The sequence below is a fragment of the Parasteatoda tepidariorum genome, chromosome 8 (genome assembly GCF_982258835.1).
Source record: "Parasteatoda tepidariorum strain Cologne lab strain chromosome 8, Ptep-v5.0, whole genome shotgun sequence".
NCBI lineage: Eukaryota > Metazoa > Arthropoda > Arachnida > Araneae > Theridiidae > Parasteatoda > Parasteatoda tepidariorum.
Genome location: NC_141762.1, coordinates 8,232,195 through 8,251,944, shown reverse-complemented (window position 1 = coordinate 8,251,944; position 19,750 = coordinate 8,232,195). Strand labels below are relative to the sequence as shown.

The window sequence follows — 19,750 nt, the reverse complement described above, 5'->3', positions numbered from 1 at the left end:
TTCCCAGACCGTCTCCAATAGACCATTGTGTAGTTTTGGTGTGAAGTAAATAAAGTACCTACCTTGATACTTTTTAAAAGGCACTATCGAATGATACTCTGTCATAAAAAGTTTGATAACAGCAGAAAATTTATCTTATCCCTTTACCATCTTGTATTTTGGAGAAAAAATATTTTTTATTTCCGTTATTTAAAAGTTTTTTTTCTTTTTAAAAAAAATATACTTGGTGATAGAGTATCATTCAAAAGAGCAATATCTCTCAAAGAAATTAGAAAATAAAGGCTTCTCTTCAAGATATTAGGAAAGATAGAGCTTGGTATCTTTTAGAACACGTGAGGCATCTTCTTCTCGAAACTTTTTGATTAATGAATTTGCCCGTTTTGTTATTTTGAAAAGGCAATTTAATACTTTACATCTAACAACGTTTAATTTTTTAAAAATTTATTTTTGTTTAAATTGACCTAAACTTGATGATTGTTCCTTTAATTTAAATCTCGCAAAAATAAAAAATATATTGAAGAAAAAAATAAAACCAGAGACAAGCGTATGACTTTATGACTTTTCTCAGTAATGTATTAGTATAGTTTTGTCACAACCGGCCTGATGGCCGAGTTAACCACTCGCGTGCCTGACTTCGAAGCCAATGATTGTGGGTTCAAAACCCGTTCAAGACATGGGTGTTTCTCTGAGGGTTATCCTCTGTCGGGTGACGTGTGAATATGACACACCCTATGATCGGGTAAGACGCCCGGTGGCTGAGTGGTGGCGCTTTGCGCTCCCGTGCCGCAGGTCCTGGGTTCGATCCTCGGACCGGGCAAGGTTGACTCAGCCTTTCATCCCTTCAATGGATCGATAAATGAGCACCAAGCATGCTTGGGAACTAAACTGGGGGTTCCGCATTCGACTGACCACCTGATCGGAACATCTGCTCCTGCACCCCAGAGCCCAAGGTCCAGAAAACTGAGATGGGCACAGTAGGCCTTAGCCCTCTATGGGCTGTCGGGTCACTGAGTTTAGTTCAGTATGATCGGGTAAGTGTGGTGTGGGTTATGTCACCCCCGTGATTTCAGTTCACAGGTGCCCACCGGATAACGATAAATGAAAAACACTTCTGGCATCTTCCAAGGTTAAGAACGAAACTTTAGTTCTTATTAATAAAAAAACAAACAGAAGAAGGAGAGAAGTTCTGATTGGGTAACGAGCTTAAATGTATCGAAAGATACTTCCGACTAAGGTAAATAGAAATGATCAATTAAGATACTAAATTACGATGATTAAAAGCGTCTAAAACAGTTGATATCAGTTGCCACAAACTCTATCTTAAAGTGCTTTTCTAACTCCAATTGTAATGTGTTACATTAGTACCATATTAAAGGTATTAAAGGTGGAGTACCATAATAAAGGATCTTTTAATTGAATAAAGCGTGACACTATAAATGGTTGAATTTATTGACAACATTAGAGTACAAGAGAGATGAGATTGATCACCAGGAGGATTTCTGTACAGTAAAGGACTCTCTTCATTCACTCGGCTCCCTGAAAAACAAAATATTGTTAATGAAACGGGTTTTTTTTCTTCTTTCTATTTAACTAAACTTACTAAAAGTTGTTGTCCGGGGAAAAATTTGTTAGTTTTCCGAGAAGAAAAACGTGGCCCGCAAAAGATTATGGGGTCTAAAATTCACTAGAGATGAGCTTGGACTGACTTTTAGTGACTTGACTTTATAGTAGCGAGAACTCTAAGACTTTCAATCTGGACTTGCCTATACCTGAGTTTCAAAGTATTAATTTGGCCCAGAGTCCCCTTGAGTCCAAGATTTAAGATGTTAGATAACAGTCAAAATTCAGGAAAGGAAGGCCATGTAAAATATATTATTCAGGTTACTTATTTGCGAATCGGGGGAGGGGGGATCAATTTAAAACGTTCATATTTGTTGCTACAATAGGGTGGTCAATTTAACATTGTTATCATTATTGTTCGATCAGTTTATAAGGAAACTTGGTTTAATCATTCCATGTTACGGTTGCCCCGCAACGTTGCACCTTACTATGGTTCAAGATATAGATATTGTGGTTCAATGTTGAACCAATTATTGTGCTAGACCACTTCTTATTTTTTAAACACTTTCTGATTTTTTTTTCATTATATTTAAAACTTGGTAACTCTGAATTAACCAAACCAATTATTGCATAATTTTTTGGTTTGAAAGCGGATATATATATATATATATATATATATATATATATATATATATATATATATATATATATATATATATATATATATATATATATATATATATATATATATATATATATATATATATATATATATATATATATATATTAGAATTTCAAACTTCTAGTATTTATGAAAATCTTTAGCGGTTTCGAGTAAATGAAACATAGTAAACCACAATTTTGTATGAGAAGACTTACTTGTAAGAGGCATTTCATATTACATAAATATTAAAAAAAAAAAAATCTTTTTATAAAAGTCTATTGACATATCTAAAATTAATGTCTGTGTATATTTGAGCTAAAATACTTCGATTTTAAAAATTTACTATGTACAACAAAATATTTTTACTTAAATGTAAAGAATATTTAAATTTTAATGACTAGAAACGTAGTTTTTTTAAAACTTTGTTTGAAAATCGTATTTTACCCTTCATAAAATATTTTAAGTGAACCAAATGTTTATTTATTAAAAAACAATTGACTTTAAATCTTTTCAATTTCGAACTGTTATAATGATATAAGGTCTTAACTTATTGTCTTATGTCATTAACGAGAGAAATTATTTCTCATTTATTTTTCTTTATTCTTAGAAATAATCTGTATTTCTAAATTTAAATATTTTGCTTTCAAGCATTACAACAATTATACAGTTTACAGCAAAATATCGTCTTTCAAGAAAAGAAACGATAATAAATCAGAAATAACTTTTGGGGTTGGTGAACGGAGCGAGCAAGGGGTGGAACCTGCTAATGCACTAAGAACCCTTTTATGCAAAATTCTATTAAAAAAGTTTCAATTAATCCATTTTATCCATTCTTTTTTTTAAAAAAGAAATATGTTAAACTATTTTGATCTTTATTATTAATTATATCTTAAACTCATTATCTGTTTATTTATTGAATAACTATTTATTTCCTTCCAAATTTTTTATTTATAATTTTATAACTGTTTATTAATAATTGTTTTGCTGAACAATGAGTTGTTTTGCAAATCAACTAACTTAAGTGCAGAGTTAATAACTCATTACATATTTTAATGGAAAACATAATGAGTTTACAACTTTAGAATTTATCTAGAATGACTTGGAATGGAAATTTAAGTTGTTATAAACTTCAATTGCACTGACGATTTATTTTGTGAAATAACTTGAATTATAAATTTTGACTGGATCTAATTATATATTTCTATACATAAATATAAATATGAAAGCATTCTGTTTTCTTGCGGACATATAACAAGATTAAAATTTAACCCTTATTTGCGCAATTTTCACCTGACGTATTATCTTATAACAAATAATTTCTACACAAATATTCAAAAGTACTGATTTCGTGCGCTTAAAATTAAATGTTTATTTAAATAAATTAGAGATAATGAAAAGCGGTCTCTACAAATCACTTCTTAAGAAATGGACGCGTTGTGCAAAATTGGTTTCATATCTTTTTTTCTTTTTATCTACTTATTATCGTATTTTAAAGTTCATGCCTAAAAATCGTGATATCTTCCTCGAAAGTATTACTGGAGACTGAGACACTTTGGTTTAAATAGTAAAACATTAAAAAAAATCACCAATGAGTTCAGTTGTTTATATTTATTTCTCTTAATAATTTTAAAACTGACCAGTGTGACCAGTTTTTGAATTTGTTATCATAGCATTCATATTCTGTTAAAAATCACTTGACAATCCTTGATAAACAAATAAAAAGTTGCAAATATTTTAGGTGCATAAAGTATTAAGTTAACATTTTAATATGTAAATGAGTTATTTATACCTACTCGAATCTGTATCTTAAAACATTACTATATGCCTCTTAATTACTTTATGCTACTAATTTATCCAGAGTATTGCACAATGAATGTCACATCACAACTAAGGGAATAGTTTCCTTTGAATAATAAATCCTTTGAATTACCTCCAATTTTGATCAGCGGGAATTCAAACTTTTTACTATTTTTACAAAAGGAAATGAAATTAAATGTATGTATGAAATTAATTATGTATGAAATTAAAACTTAAATGGATGGTAATAGGATACATTTTTTAAATGCGCGTTCTTACTGGAGTACAGAACCACATTTGATTTGTTTGTTGCGTTGGCCTATAACTGGATTTGCGCAAAATAATTATGGATTATATTGAGTAATTCAAAGTTTATAATTAATAAAAAGTTGAGTTTTAAATAAAAATTTTTAATTTTGATGATTTTTAGAATTATTAACACAGACTGAATTTTTTTTTATCTTAATAAATTTATTAGTAATTTTGATATACAATTAACTGGATTTTGTATAAAATTTAGTTACATGTTACATTAGTTCTTTTTTTTCTTGTTATGAAATTTTGGAAGAGTTTGTCAATTTGCTTTTAGGATAAATAAATATTGCTACTTGTTCTTTTAATACTATTTATTTTATTGAAAATAGTATTTGAATAAATGTTTTTCGAAACATTCTAATTTTATATGATTAGTTTAATTATGAACTTAAAACTATTTCTTTTATCGTATATATTAACAATGCAGAAATTCTCTTCTCTTTTACTACTTTAATCCAAATAATTAAAATCATCGTTATGTTTTCGAAGGAAGATAATTCCTATGAGTAAATAGTATTTAGCAAACTCACAAAATTTTAAAAATTAATGATAATCAAATTATCAAATTTGATATTTAGATTACAATTTTTTACATAATAGTGTTAAAATAAGACGAAAAATTATAATTAGTGGCGAAAAATTATATCATTGAGGTATTCCATCTATTGTAATAAAAAAAACATTTTCAATTCGAAAGAAAATTGTATAAACTTATTAATTAGAATTTATTCAGTAATCAAATTCGCAATTATGGGTATTTTTATAATCATAGTAATAACTCAAAAGAACATCTTTTAGCTTAGAATGAAGAATGCTATTAAACAGATCTTGGAGTTCAGAAGTACTGGTTCCTGGATTTTCTGGAAACAAGTACTCTCTTTTTAGGTATCTAAGTGCCTTAGAGCCTGTACCTTTAGTACTCTTTACAGTAACTTGATGTGAAATTTTTTACAGTATTCTTCACTTTATGATATGTCACCGGCAATTATAATATTTTTTCTTGTTATTCACCATTAAAAGCCTTAAAATATAGTATTTATATTTAAGTTTCGATTATCACTTTATAACTGTTAACACGATAAATATTCCTAGTTCTACAATTTTTTTAATTTCTTCAGAGCCCTGTAAAACAGAATTTCACTTTTCAATAAATGTCAAACAATACCAAATCATTGAATGCACGTAAAATAATGAAATGAATCAACAATGTTTTTAAATTTTTTTTACGCTTTGAAAACATATTTTATGTAGTTATATGAACTGGCATTTCAGGTTATTTTGTAAAATGTCACTACTCCAAAATTATTTCCTGTTTTCGTGCCAGAAACGAGTTGCATTAAAAACCATTTCAAAATGCTAAAATCTTGCTAAAAAAGATATGGGTTCGTATTTCTTATTATTTTTATTATGGTTTCATATTTATAACATTATTTAACTTTTTAAGAAAAAAAAGCCAGCCTATTCAGCATGTTTTTTTCTTGAAATGAAAAGAAAATGAATGAATTAAAATAATTCTTAATATTTGTATACTTTTATGATTGCAAATACTGTGGATCGTCGTAAACAAACATAATTCTATGTTTCAAGACCCACATAAGTTTAAAAACCTGCATAAATAATTAAAACAAACTGAGAAAAGCTTAAAGAAATTTTTCGGAACTCTTTTTTAAGCAATTAAGTTTTTTGGAATTCAAATCGAATTATTCAGAATCATAAAATACGTGAAACATTTATAAAACTATTATATACGTGAAACATTTGTGAAACATTTATAAACTAAAAACTAAAATATTGATAAATAAGATCATTATAATTGAATGACTGCGGTTTCATCAATTTACTTTATTTGTAAGGATATCATATGAAAATAATATGCTTACAACGGTTAGTTTTTTTTAATGATTATGTTGTAACTAAACAGTGTTTTTTTCCGATCAATGATTGGCACCTAAATAAGTATTTGAATGTGATATTTCGTTGAGAGAAATCGAGTATATCTATGAGACGCTTTATTAAAATACCACTTTTCAATGCAAAAATTGTTTATTATTATAATATAAAAATTTTAAATAATGGCACCTAAATAAGTATTCAAATGTGATATTTAGGTGCAAGAAATCGAGTATATCTATGAGACGCTTTATTAAAATACCACTTTTCAATGCAAAATTTTTTTATTATTATACTATAAAAATTTTAAATAATGGCACCTAAATAAGTATTCGAATGTGATATTTAGTTGAATCAATTATAATATCATCATATTATCATATTATTAGTGGAATCAATTATTGAAAAAAATCGATTATAATCTATACGACGCTTTATCAAAATATAACTTTTCAATGAAAAAAAAAGGTATATGAATATATTATAAAAGTAATAAATAATGGCGCTTGAGTTAGTATTCGAATGTGATATTTAGTTGAAAGAAATCGATTAATTCGTCGCTTTATCAAAATATCACTTTTTGATGTAAATTTTTTTTAATTATATTATAAAAATTGTAAATAATATCGATTTTTAATATCGATTTTTAAGCATACTAAAATTAATGCAAATGTATGAAATTGTAATAAATGTTATGAAGCAGCTATAATAATGGTTCGAATATATTTTGAAGGACGCAAACTATTTAGAATATGTAAGCGCATTAAGCTATAGCAGCCGCTTATGTTTATAAAATAAAAACAATTAAGAATTTTTTCCTCTATTAAGATTATTATGATATTGCGAATCTGCGCGAATGTTCATAATATAATTAAAGTGATCCTGTAAAATATTATTCGAGAGCTAAATAACGAAAATGATGTATTCATTCATTTCCTGCATTTATTGACTGTTGTTCAATAAGAGAATAATTTATGCATGGATAAAAAATTTTTACAAATCATTATTTTTTTGTGAATAGTTTATCAATAAACATTAATATTAATATTTGTTATTAAAAAAAGTTTATACCAGTTTATTGCATCTATAAAATGTTCAGCATGTTTTATGCTTTTGAGAAAAAATGCATGAAAACTATTTTGTAATTTTTTTTTCCAGTTTAATATATAAAGAAACAGAGAAGTTTTTCCGAATATAATTTAGGGCTTTAAGAAGAAATCATGAAAATTGTCAAAAAAGAAGATCCTTATTTGAGTTTAATGTTTAAAGAAACAGATAGCTTTTTTCCAATATGTTTTATGCCTTTAAGAAGAAAAACATCAAAATTATTGAGAAAAAAAACTCATTTTAATTCAATGTATAAAGAAACAGAGACGTTTTTCGAAATAAGCTTTATGGCTTAAAAAAATATAGAAAAAGTATTTAAAAAATATTGAAAAATTAATAAAAAATAATTAAAAAAACTTATTTCAGTTTAATGCATAAAAAAAGTTTTTCAAAATATGTTTTATGCTTTTGAGAAGAATTACATCCATTTGTGTGTTTTCTTTTCTCTCTTTTATTATTTTTTTTAAAGTTATTTCAGTTTAATGTATAAAGAAACAGAAAAGTTTCTAAGAACATGTTTTATGCCTTTGAGAAGAAGTGTATCAAAATTATATTGTTACGAAATTTTATGTAAATTTAATGTATGAAGAAACGAAACATTTATTCAGACCATGTTTTATGCCTTTGAAAAGAAATGTATCAAAATTAAAGATAAACGAAACTTTTTTCAATTCAATTTATAAAGAAACAGAGAAGTTAATCAGAATATGTTTTATTCTTTCAAGACGTAATGTTTTTTTTTTTAAGGAAAAAAAAAATTAAATTAAATGTTTTAGTATAATGTACAGGAAAATTGAACAATTTTTCGGAATACGTTTTATACTTTTGAGTAGTAATGATTCAAAGTTGTTATTTTTTAAAACTTATTTCAGTAGAATACGTATAAAAATAGAGGAACCTTTAGAATACGTTACTACAATAATACTAAACGTAATAATTCATCAAAATCTGCTATCTTTTTAAGCGCGATATTTAAGATGCAATGGTGTGAAACGTTATTATAAATTCAAAAATGGTTCAAAGTTATGATTCATATGATGTAAAATTCTCTCAATTGAAAAAAAAAATTATAACTGAAAATTCATCAATATGCTTTAACATTTTTCATTATAATGCAAATTATTTCTAAATAACAATGTTTGCTTCAGTTTTCACATACGAATGGTTATAAAAAATCTCTTTTCGAGAATTAAGTTTAAAAATAACACTGATTTCAAAGATTTTTGAGAATTGAAATAATCATATGGAAACATAATTTAAATAATAAGTAGAATAATTACATAAATTATGAAATTGCTTTAATTTTAGAAAGAAAATTCTTTTTAATCAAATTGATAGAATTAAATTAAATTAAATTAAATTATTATTCCAAAGTTAAAAAGTACATTCATTTTTCATTGAAAACTTCACTTGAAAATCAAACTGGTATTTTACTGTTTAAAAGCATTTTAATTTTTCAGTGGAAATATTTACTTCAGAATCCAATTGATATTGCACTGTTAAAAATCGTGTTAGTTTTAAAAAGGATACATCACTTAATAATATTTACTCTAAAAAAATTAATTTGTTTGACCTAAAATGTGGTAGAATCGAATATCAATCCATCAAAAATGGTAGGAATGTTTTATTTGATACAAAGTGCAGTTGCTCACAATTGAAAAAAAAAAGTTTTTATTAGTGAAATGTTTACAGAAAATAAATCCAATTTTAATTATCGGCAACATGTCTTTCACAAGAAGAAAAAGAAAAAAATAAAAGTTTGATCTTGTATTTATAAGTTTCAGTTTCTGAAGTGAATTAATGATGAAAAAGACGACACACATAAAAGTAATCACAACACATGAGGGTTGATGAGAAGAAAGAACCACCACAGTTTCTGTTGCCACAAAACAAACAAAAGTCTGTGTAGGGAGGGAGGAATATTTAAATTTTTCCAGAATACGATCATCAGAAAAGGCAACATGTGATGAAACAGACTATCAGAAGGATGGAGTTCTATTCTAGTTTGGAAGGACGAATCAATCAGTCATCAGACGATTCTATGAGCAATTGGACTGGACTCACACACATATTATTCTATCGTGCGGGGGACGGAAAACAAGGGCTTCTCATTGTCTGAGAACATTCCATTCCCAAATGAGGAATTCTCTCCACCCCCACATTCGAAATGGGATTGACACAGGTTAAGAGTAGTGGTGGTTAAAACGGGAAATCCATGCCATGGTAGATAGGAAAGTACCTGCTGGATATGCGGCTCTTGCTGGGTACCTCAGGTGTTCGGGGTTTCAGTAGACTCCTTCCGTAGCCATAGGAGACAGGGGCGTAAAGGTCATACTGAGCTAGTGGAACCTTTGGCAGAGGAGCTGGTGTGCTCGGAACGTAGTGAGGGATGATTGGGAATTCTCGGTGTCGATGGTCCAGAGAATTGACAGTTGGAACATATAGATTCGTTCCATATCTATAGTTGTCGTTGTACATCAACAGGAGTGGTTTTCGCCATCTGCACGATACATCCACCATCTTCGAGAATTTTTTCGTTTTCGTTAGGGAATCTATTCGATGAGCAGCTAAGAGAATCAACTAAGCTCCGAGAAGTGTCTCTTGCGTCTAATACATGTGACTACTCTTCAAAGCAGATGCCCCAGAATTCTAGATCCAAAGAGAGAGAAAAGCCTGACGCTGCAAATCGGCTCCTATTTTAAGTTTATTTTCAGCCTTGGGTCAAAAGGCTGTCCTGATATTAAATTGAGATTCACCCGTTTCCTAGTTTAGAACGCGCTACTTCACTTCCACAGCCGAGAATAAAGAGTCTTTTTTTTTTTTTTTTTTTGTGTGTGTGTGTCTATAGGTCGGCCATTTTTTTTTTCTTCTTCTTTGCATTCATTACGTTTCTCATGACTTATTATTACACTGTTGGGGAATGAAAAAAAAATGTCAATTCCATTTCCTTCCCATTAAATTGTCGCATTTGTGAACCTTTACAAAAACTAATTAAATTAATCGGAATCAGATGCGAGAGAAATATTTTTTTATTTCATTTCACTTTTAATTTTTTATTTTACTTTAATTCTCTGTATTTTCAGAAGATGAAAAAACAATTTTTGAATGCTTGATAGCGGCCTTTTTTTCCCCCATTTCGAGCGAAAATTCATTTTTAATGGCTCATCTTATTTCATTTAATTTTTAATAACTTATGACATAGAGCGTTGACAGAAAATTTAAAAAAAAGAAAAGAAATTCTTTTAGCGTAATTTTTAAAGATTGTTGTGGTTGAAATAAGTATTTCAAAAGTGCATCGAAATTTATATTCTTCAAAAAACGTAAAAAAAAGGGTTATTTATTTTTTACAAAACTAATGAAGTTAAGCCAAAACTTATTCCTGTTTAACATTATATATACAAGAATTTTAAAAATAGTCTGCTAACATCTGATGACCGTTTTTTTATCATGTTTCATTGTTTTGTAGAGTGGAATTTATTTAAATTATATGATCCGATATTTGTAAGAATATCCCACACTCAAAAAATCTCTAAAATGTTAAGTAATTTTTTATATTTGATTTTAACTTATTTGATTTTCGTCAAATTGTGAGAAATTTGTGTTTTTATCACATTTAGAACTCTAATATTTAGTAACTGTAATGAATTCAATTCAACGTGTGTTATCTAAACAACTTATTATTATATTTTCAAATGGTGAAAAATGATCGTGTTTTTATCTTATTTAGAGCTTATAATTTAGTCTCAGTTTTGTTCTTAGTAATTTCGTCTTTTCTCTTATTTTTATTTCCACGGATGCTAAAAAAAATGTTTTTTTTTTCTATTTTATTCTTCGACTGCTTTTTGTTTAAAAAAAATTTTTAAGCCATCAAGATTCTAATAAAATCAATAACGTCAAGACTCTACATAATGAATTTTTTTTTCAAATTATATATATATATATATATATATATATATATATATATATATATATATATATATATATATATATATATATATATATATATATATATATATATATATATATATATATATATATATATATATATATATATATATATATATATATATATATATATATATATATATATATATATATATATATATATATATATATATATTATATATATATATATATATAAATCACATTGCATCATTTTGCAAATTATGCAACAATATAATAGTATAATATTACTAGATATTATACCATACATAGTTACTCTAATGTAAAATAATATAGTATACAAAAAAAATATCTTACTATATATCGCAATATATAGTATTATAAATAATAATAATATTTAGTAATATGATAGGCAAGACTCTTTCATGGTGAGGAGAAAATTAATTTATATTTTATTTATCGTGTGCAGATTTGAATGAAGAAGAATATTCTTCGTGAGAAATGAGTGTTGTTATAAATGAGAGAAAGTCTGTTGAAGGTCCTTTTCTATTTCTGTCCTCCTACCACAAGATTTTTCTGTATTGTTCTCTCCTCTTTGGCAACACTCCCGACTCTTTTGTTATATTTTTGCTCCACTGAATTGGCAGAGACTAAGGTGACCTTTATTCCACTTCTTCAGAAACGTGATCTCATCTTTTATCACAAAATAGAAAATAAGTAGCATTTAATTATCTTGCATAATCATTTTATAACACGAGTTCAATTGAAGCTTTTCATTTCTTATATTTTATAATAACATTTGCTCATTAAACCTTAAATTTGAGCAGAATGCATTTTTGATTCATAAAATTTATTTAAAAAATTGTATCTTTACATTTTTAATTTTCAAGAATTATTTGACTGGGATTCTGCTAAGTTTTGAGTTTTGTAAGTGTACACTCAAATGACGTAGCTTGGAGCCATGTAAAAGAATTCTTATATTCTTAATAGTCCAATTTTAAGTTCATTATTAGGACAAGTCGTGCAAAATAAGAAAGAGTTTTAAAAAATACAGATACGTATATTTTGGATAAAATTATAATTGGAGAAATGTGTTTAATAATTACTCGCAAAAGCTTTTTGGTTTACTTCTTTAGTTCCTTAGATATAGTGAAATTTGAAAAACATTAAAATTACATTAGGGGAATAAAATATAAAATTTATATATCATATTATCATCATTATATATCATAAGTATCATATTTGAAATTTACTTCTCAAAATAAAAAGATTGTTTGTTATTACCTCAAAATTTGGTCAAAAGTTATTTAAGGTGTCCGTTTTTTCATTTTGAGAAATGTACTAAAATTCGAGAAAAGAATGAGTAACCACTCTTTGAAAGGAATAGAAATAATTTCATATTGATGGTCGTATGAAACTTAGCTTGCATATTGAAGATTTTTAAAAATATAAATAATTGAAGTAAAAGTGTTTGTAAAGAAAATAACTTGCACACACTTATAATGTTATGCTTATCTAAATATCTCATCCTAACTTTTAAATAAACATAAAACATTACTAATTATAACATATTTGCTAAATAACCACCTTTGACCTCAATGTATAATTGTAAACGTAATAATAGTAAATGTATATTTAAAATTATCTAATGGCCCATAACTCACTTTATCATGCGCAAAGTTATTTATGGAAATGCCATCCTATTATGAGCTTTAGCTCAAAATTTCTGAGCAATTTTATGATGGATCAAACAAAAACAAATCAAATGAACTTAAGTCTGGTAAATGGGGTGGCAATTTCTGTGCTGTAAAAGTCGAAAAATGTATTGGTCGTGAGTATCTTCTGCTCTGTTTGTTGGAGCATAATCCTATTGGAAAGTCCATTTTAGGTTTTAGATTTCTTTATGATATTTCTAGCCGAGGAGCTTATTTTTTTTCATGAATTTCTGATATATTGTGACATAAATATTTGGTTTTAAATTTTATCCAAGTTATTTTTTGTCATTCTATATTTTTGAAGCCTGATTGTATATTTTAACAATTATGTAGCTTAGTTGTGCTTTTTTCTTTTTTGAAATATTAGTATTTATTTGATAATTTAATTTTTTTTTTTTGTATTTTAGGCCATCAATACATGTTTCTTCTCCCATGCACTCATAATATTCATTGCTTTCCTTGATTTCGATATAAAGAAATGAACATTTAAAAGCCGTTGATCACGGATACTTCTTCGAAATACTCTTAAAAAGACTATTTCAAGCAGATAGAATGCATTGAAAAATATTCGAATGTGTACGTGGGTGTGTGTTCGATATTAAGTGAGAGAAGGGGAGGAATGAGTGAAATGAAGAAAAGATTGTCTCATCCTTACACACTGAGTGAGGTGTCACGCCACTGCCACCCTGACGATTGCTGGATTATAGTGGGGGATCATGTGTATGACGTCACTTCTTTCTTAGATCAAGTAATTTTTTTTTCTATATTCGTTATTATTTATTAATAAAAGAAAAGCAAGGGAACAAAATGAAAAAGGTTCTGTAAAGAACTGAATTTGAATGGTAACCAATGTGAAAAACAAAAATAAAAGTACTTACTTAAACTATAGCCAAGAACCTTCCTTATATTAGCATAAAATGACAGTAACGAGACACGCACGTGATTTAATCAATAGGGGAAGAGTTTGAACAAGGTAATAAAAAAGGTTTAAAAAAAGCAGGTGGGGGAGAATTGGGTGCAAGATGTAAAAAATGTATTAAAATAGATTTCAAAATTATTTAAAATGATAACAGGACGATCATTCACTAAATTATTGGAAACTAGCGGGCTGCGCCCCCTGCTCGCTAACGCTTGCCAACCCCGAAAATTGCTACGCAATCTTATATGGTTTGCGAAGCAAACCAAGCTCGTTTCGCTCGCTACTAACTTAGGTACATTCCAAATGCACAAAATTCTAAGAATTCAAAACAATCATTCCAATCCATCTAACAACTTTTTTTTTTTAAAAAAAAATTAGTATTATGGGAAAACGTTTCTCTTCATAACATAAAATCATAATGGTCTGACACCGTTTTCCATTGTTGTCGGCGCATTTTTATTGGCCAGAAAATCACGTGGTAGGATCCAGTTTTCCCCCATTCATTTCCATATTGTTTAGGTTGTTATCAGCAGATCACACTTGGAGAGAATACTCTCTCTGATTATTTCAGTTTCCGTTTTTAAAAGCGCTATATGTTGAGCCACCTCAGCTAGATTTGACATGTGACATTTTTAGTTGCAATCATTGGTCGATTTTCTAGCGTTGCCATTCGGGGAGTTGTAATGAGGCTTTTTTTGTCACCGTGTAAGAGAAATATATATATAGATTTCAATGAAACGATTCAATGTCAAACGTCGGTAGATCTAGAACCGTGTTGAATGATTTCAGTAGAAGAAAACTCGTACCTATGATTGATGGAGTGATTCAACTATAGTATATATCCATTTATTTACCTTAAATTGTGCTTTATTCATATGCAGCACCTCCTTTGGATTCACTGAATTTATCATGAATCTTGTAAAAGCTCAGAATAGTTAGGATGAGTTGATGAGCAGTTCACTCAATCGTTTCTTTAATTAATATATGTTTTTTTTTACAGAATCTTTGCCAATCGAGGAAGAAACAAAAATATTATCGAAATTTTTGAGTGAGTCAGGAAAGCGAAACTAAAGACATCAAAACCAATAGATGCCTAATGAAATTTAGTGCCGCAAATTATAAAATTTTTTATAATTTTGATTTCGCTTTCCTTAGTAGTGTTTTGTTAACACTGGGTTTTCGTCTGCTCTTTCCCAACGGAAATATTAATTTGAGTTCCCTTATGTACATAATTTTTTTCTAAAGAAACATATATTACTGAACACACTTGAATGACATTGAATGTAGAATTTAATGGAAGAAAAAACAGTACGGAAAATTAAAAAATCCAGACCAACTTTTGATGTAATAATCGGGTTATCACTCAGCCTTAATGGTTTGAGGACCTTAAACTTAAACATGGAAATTAATTAGTGCAGGCGATATTTAAAGTTATGAAATCAGACACAAAATCGTACTTTCTACGAATACATATAAATTTTTTCTTACGGATTTGGATTCTTCACCTTCTATATATTGAGGGTAAATGTAATTTTATTTTATTTTATAACCCTCGTTGAACTGCCGACCCAATATTTGAGTTTACGACTGCTAATGTTCAACTCCATTAGTCTTGTAAATTTGAACCCAAACCAGAAAACACTTAAACTCCTGGATCAAGTAATGGAAGAAATTTTTGCCTTCGTTGAAGACCTTTTGATGGAACTAACCTGCATTTGCGTTGCATGGATTGGAGAAACACCAAAACCACCAACAGTAACTCTAACGGCAAGGGGACTCTAACTCATGATCCGTCTACCACTGAGGATATTTTACGTCCACACTGTAGGTCGGTTTGAACTGAGAGTTGAATTCATTTTGACCAGACATCGCTGGGATTCTAACTCGGGTGTCTCATTTCGAGGCTAGTGCTTCATCCCCTGAGCCACCGCAACTCGGGAAATGTAATTTGTATGTATGTATTTGTAATTTGTATTTGGAAATGGAAACGTAATTGTCCTAAAAGTTTGGTCAGGAAGACAGTTGAAAGTTTAGATTCCTTAATGTCAATTTTTCTTTTTTCCCCGAAAACACTCCCGAGAAATTTTAAACCGAACTTTTGCATACAGTTATAAAATTCGTTTATCTAAAGATAATTCCTTTTAAAAAATAATTTTAAAAAATTATTTTAATATTTATTATTTATTTTATTTAATAATAGCAAAAAAATTTTTGAAATTTAAGACATACTAATTTTAACGTAAAATTATATAAGACAAACGAATTTTATAATCGCAGGCAGAAATTTTACAATTCACTGTGGAAGTTCTTGAGACATAGCGAATAATGCAAAATAACAAAATTTATATTAAAAGATCCTAACTTCCCCCTGCTTTCCTAACAATTAGGACCCTGAAATCTGAACCCCCCCCCCAAAAAAAATCGAAAAATATTTATTTATGTTATTTAAATTGTCATGCGCTAATTAATGAGCATATTTGAGATAATGTCCTCGAACCACTATGATTGAGTCCTAGTGCACGAAAATCGGATAATGATATCCAAATTTATTCTGAGCCTTTGCTTTTTTTTTACTTTGCGTAGTATATATTATGAGGAAGCACGAAATTTCTAAATTAAAAACAAATTCAGCAATCAATTATACGTATGGGAAGGTGATAAAAAAAAGACAGTTTTTATTAAAATGTCCATTAACTAATTCCTTAAGTTAATTATTATTTTCTTAAACTTATGTTTCTCTGTTCTAGCACGATTATACTCGAATGACAATAAAAAACGAATGTTTTATTTTTGTTTCTGAAACAGCATCCGGGTGGTAAAGATGTGTTGATAGAACAAGCTGGTAGAGATGCAACACTCGCCTTCTTTGGTGCTGGACATCACGAGGGCACTTTCCAACTACTGGAACCCTTCTGTATCGGCATCTTGGTGCAGGTTAGTCATCCAGAGTTTCATTTGTCTCGTTGCTCAGCTGCTTCTCTCTGCAGACCTGCTTCTGCAATGAGATGCAGGTCTTCATATTATCGTAAACTGTTTAGTTGAAATTGAATATTGTAAATTCTTTTTATTGTAGCAATTTGCAGCATTCTGTTCTGACCGAAAAAATTTATATTTTCTAGTGAATATCAGCATAGTCCATTTATAATCAAAGTACAATAAAAGTCCGTCATAACGACAATTCATAACAGCTGATAAAATTGTCGTTATAAGCAAAGCTTGTCGTTTTAATCAAACAGTATTAATGGAATGGAATCAAGGCCGGATTAACCTATAGGCACACTAGACACGTGCCTAGGGCCTACGAAATTCAGGGGCCTACGAAAAACTTGGGAGAAAAAAATTTGTTGGCAAAAGTAATTTAGCTTTAAAAACAACAAGTGTATTTTGCACAAAATTATGAAGATACAAATAAAAATATAATATTTTTCGGTAATAAATTATTTTGCAGAATCTTATGATGTAATATACAACTTTTTTGGGATTTTTGGATTCGGCAGTATGTCGGTATTGCAGATAAAGTTCGATAAACAAATTTGAAAATTAAAATCCATATTAATAAAAATGTAAAAAAAAAAAATATGCCAGAAAATTTTAGCATATATTTTGAAAAGAGGGGAGGAGTGGGGGAAGGAGGGGAGGGCCCAAAAACGGCTATGCCTAGGGCCTACGAAAGGTATAATCCGGCTCTGAATGGAATAGACATCTCTTTTTCTATAAACAACTATTTCGATTTAAAATAGATTGTCTTCGTCCACAGAATTACACTTAGCTCTACTTTACGGAATGAAAAAATGTCTACTACAGGAATATTTAAACAGCAAGTCCCGAATTGTAACAAGCTTTTGCAAAAAGAATATGAAATGAAGTGCAACTTTATTGATAACACTGAACGTTGTTTTAAGTTGTTATAAAACATGGAAATAAAGGGACATTAAAGAAGAGTAGTAAAAAAAGGTGCTTTCTTTGGAAGTGCGAGGCAGGGTTAATAAAAGACAGAGAAACCCTGCCCATCTCCAAGGGAACTTTTTTTTTTGTTATGATAACTTAGCCGGTGGTCACCAACACATTGTTTTATAAAATGAAGGGGGCTAAAATTGTGAGAAGGTAATAATGATATACGTATTTCTGTATTAATGCCAGAAATAAGGTCTTAAAGGTATCGCTCTACCCCCGCAGAGGGTTTACGTAAGCATCATTTGATGAACTCTGTGCGTGTACGAAATTGTAGAAAGCACTCAAGAGCTTCCACGTAGCGAAAGTGCGTATTCGAAGGGAGCACGAAAAACTCGATTCGCAGACAGGGTTGCCATATGCAGTATTGTCAATACTACTGTAGTATTTTTTCACCAAAAATAGGGATGTAGTATTTTTCATAGTATTTTTTTTATTTAAAAAAAGTGGTATGTTTTTGTTTATTTTTCTTTTTACAATTCTTAAATCAAAGAGAAGAAGCGCCACTCTAGTTTTGAACTAAAAAACAAGTTTTAAAATACGCCAACCGTTCGTTTTCTTCTAGTCACTCCATCTAGTGATGATTTCGAAAAATAAAAGATGCAGTATTTTTTATTTTTACAGTTTGGCGACCCTAGTCCCACTCCACAAGGCTAACGCACGGAGATCAAACCCGGGTCCAGGAGAGCTGCCGTCAGTAAGACGGCCTCGATCCACTGGCCCCGATCTGTAACCGGAAGTCTGAACAACAAACCCTACTTTATCGACTATAAATTTACATCAAAATTACACTAAAGTGATAAAATCCATAAGTCCGGAGTCTAGTTTGAACACCAAAACAGAAAATCTGTAGAAACTTTTGTGAATGAACTGGGAATGATGCACGCATGGCAGATTCTTGTACTCTTTTTATGCTTACATCTCAACTGTTAATTTAATGTATTTTTCTTTCTTTTTTTTTTCAGCATGAGAGAATTCGCAGTAACGTATCCCAAGAAGTTGTAGTGGCAGATTGACCTCCAACTTTTTATTTATATTCACATTTCATCATTCTTTCTTCATTGAAAAAAGTGCATGTGTTCAATTTCTTCGAATTTTCTTCACGGACTAAAGCACGAACATTCAATTCCTCTCATTTTCTTCATTGAAAATCCTACCTCATTTTCTTCGCTGAAAATAAGTGCAAGTGTTCAATTCCTCATCATTTTGTTTTCATTGAAAAAAGATGCCTTGGAGACACTCTTAAACCACGTGACGAACAAATTAGAGAGATGGTGAAGTAATTAAAGAGCTGCATGGATGAAGGTTCTAATGGACCTAATAGCAAATTTGAGTCAAAAAGTCATCGATAATAATAAGAAATAAAAATCATAGTTGGCCTCAAGCTGCTATATGGAGAAATCTTAAAATTACTCGCGCTTATTTAAACTGTTCGCTTCGTACCATTCTCACTCTGGGCATTTTAAACTGCCGTAAAAAGGCAGGTTTAATAAGATTACTCATTGACTGTTTGTTGCCGAATGAAATACTCTTCAATTATGAGAACATGTGCTTTTTACTAACTTCCTCCTCTGAGATGACAGAAATTTAACTGCATGAGAAAATATATGAACGTTCAATAGTTAAATAAGATCATTCTCCGAGAAGTCTCAGTTTTTGTTCCTAAACGTCACATATCTATTCGCATATCATCCTTATTTCTTCATTGAAAAAAGTGAATGTGTTCAATTTCCTCTAATTTTCTAAAGCACAAACAGCCTCTCATTTTCTTCATTAAAATGTCGCCTCATATTCAATTATACATTGAACCATTCTTTGATCATTGAAGACACTTACACTGGACATAACTGGACACGTGAAGTTTCAATTTGACGATAAACGTACTTCTTTAAAATGTAATTTTATTTAAATAAAAATATTTTATCTGTA

At 29.2% G+C, this 19,750-nt stretch overlaps 1 protein-coding gene and 1 long non-coding RNA gene across 3 annotated transcripts in view; one reads left to right on the top strand and one right to left on the bottom strand.

The window, feature by feature from the left end:
* LOC107450476 (cytochrome b5) overlaps window positions 1-19,750 on the top strand; it is a 65,790-nt gene extending 46,040 nt beyond the window's left edge. For both annotated transcript variants that reach the window (XM_016066278.5, XM_043044447.3), the window contains exons 3-5: window positions 13,359-13,699; window positions 16,676-16,804; window positions 18,787-19,750. In XM_016066278.5, the coding sequence (XP_015921764.1) occupies window positions 13,571-13,699; window positions 16,676-16,804; window positions 18,787-18,837 (309 nt within the window). In that variant the 5' untranslated portion in view covers window positions 13,359-13,570 and the 3' untranslated portion in view covers window positions 18,838-19,750. The remainder of the gene's footprint in view (window positions 1-13,358; window positions 13,700-16,675; window positions 16,805-18,786) is intronic.
* Window positions 1,426-9,990, bottom strand: LOC147805262 (uncharacterized). The gene is made up of 2 exons (XR_015428621.1): window positions 9,573-9,990; window positions 1,426-1,536 (listed from the first exon to the last, which is right to left on the bottom strand). It is a non-coding gene; the product is annotated as an uncharacterized LOC147805262 (long non-coding RNA).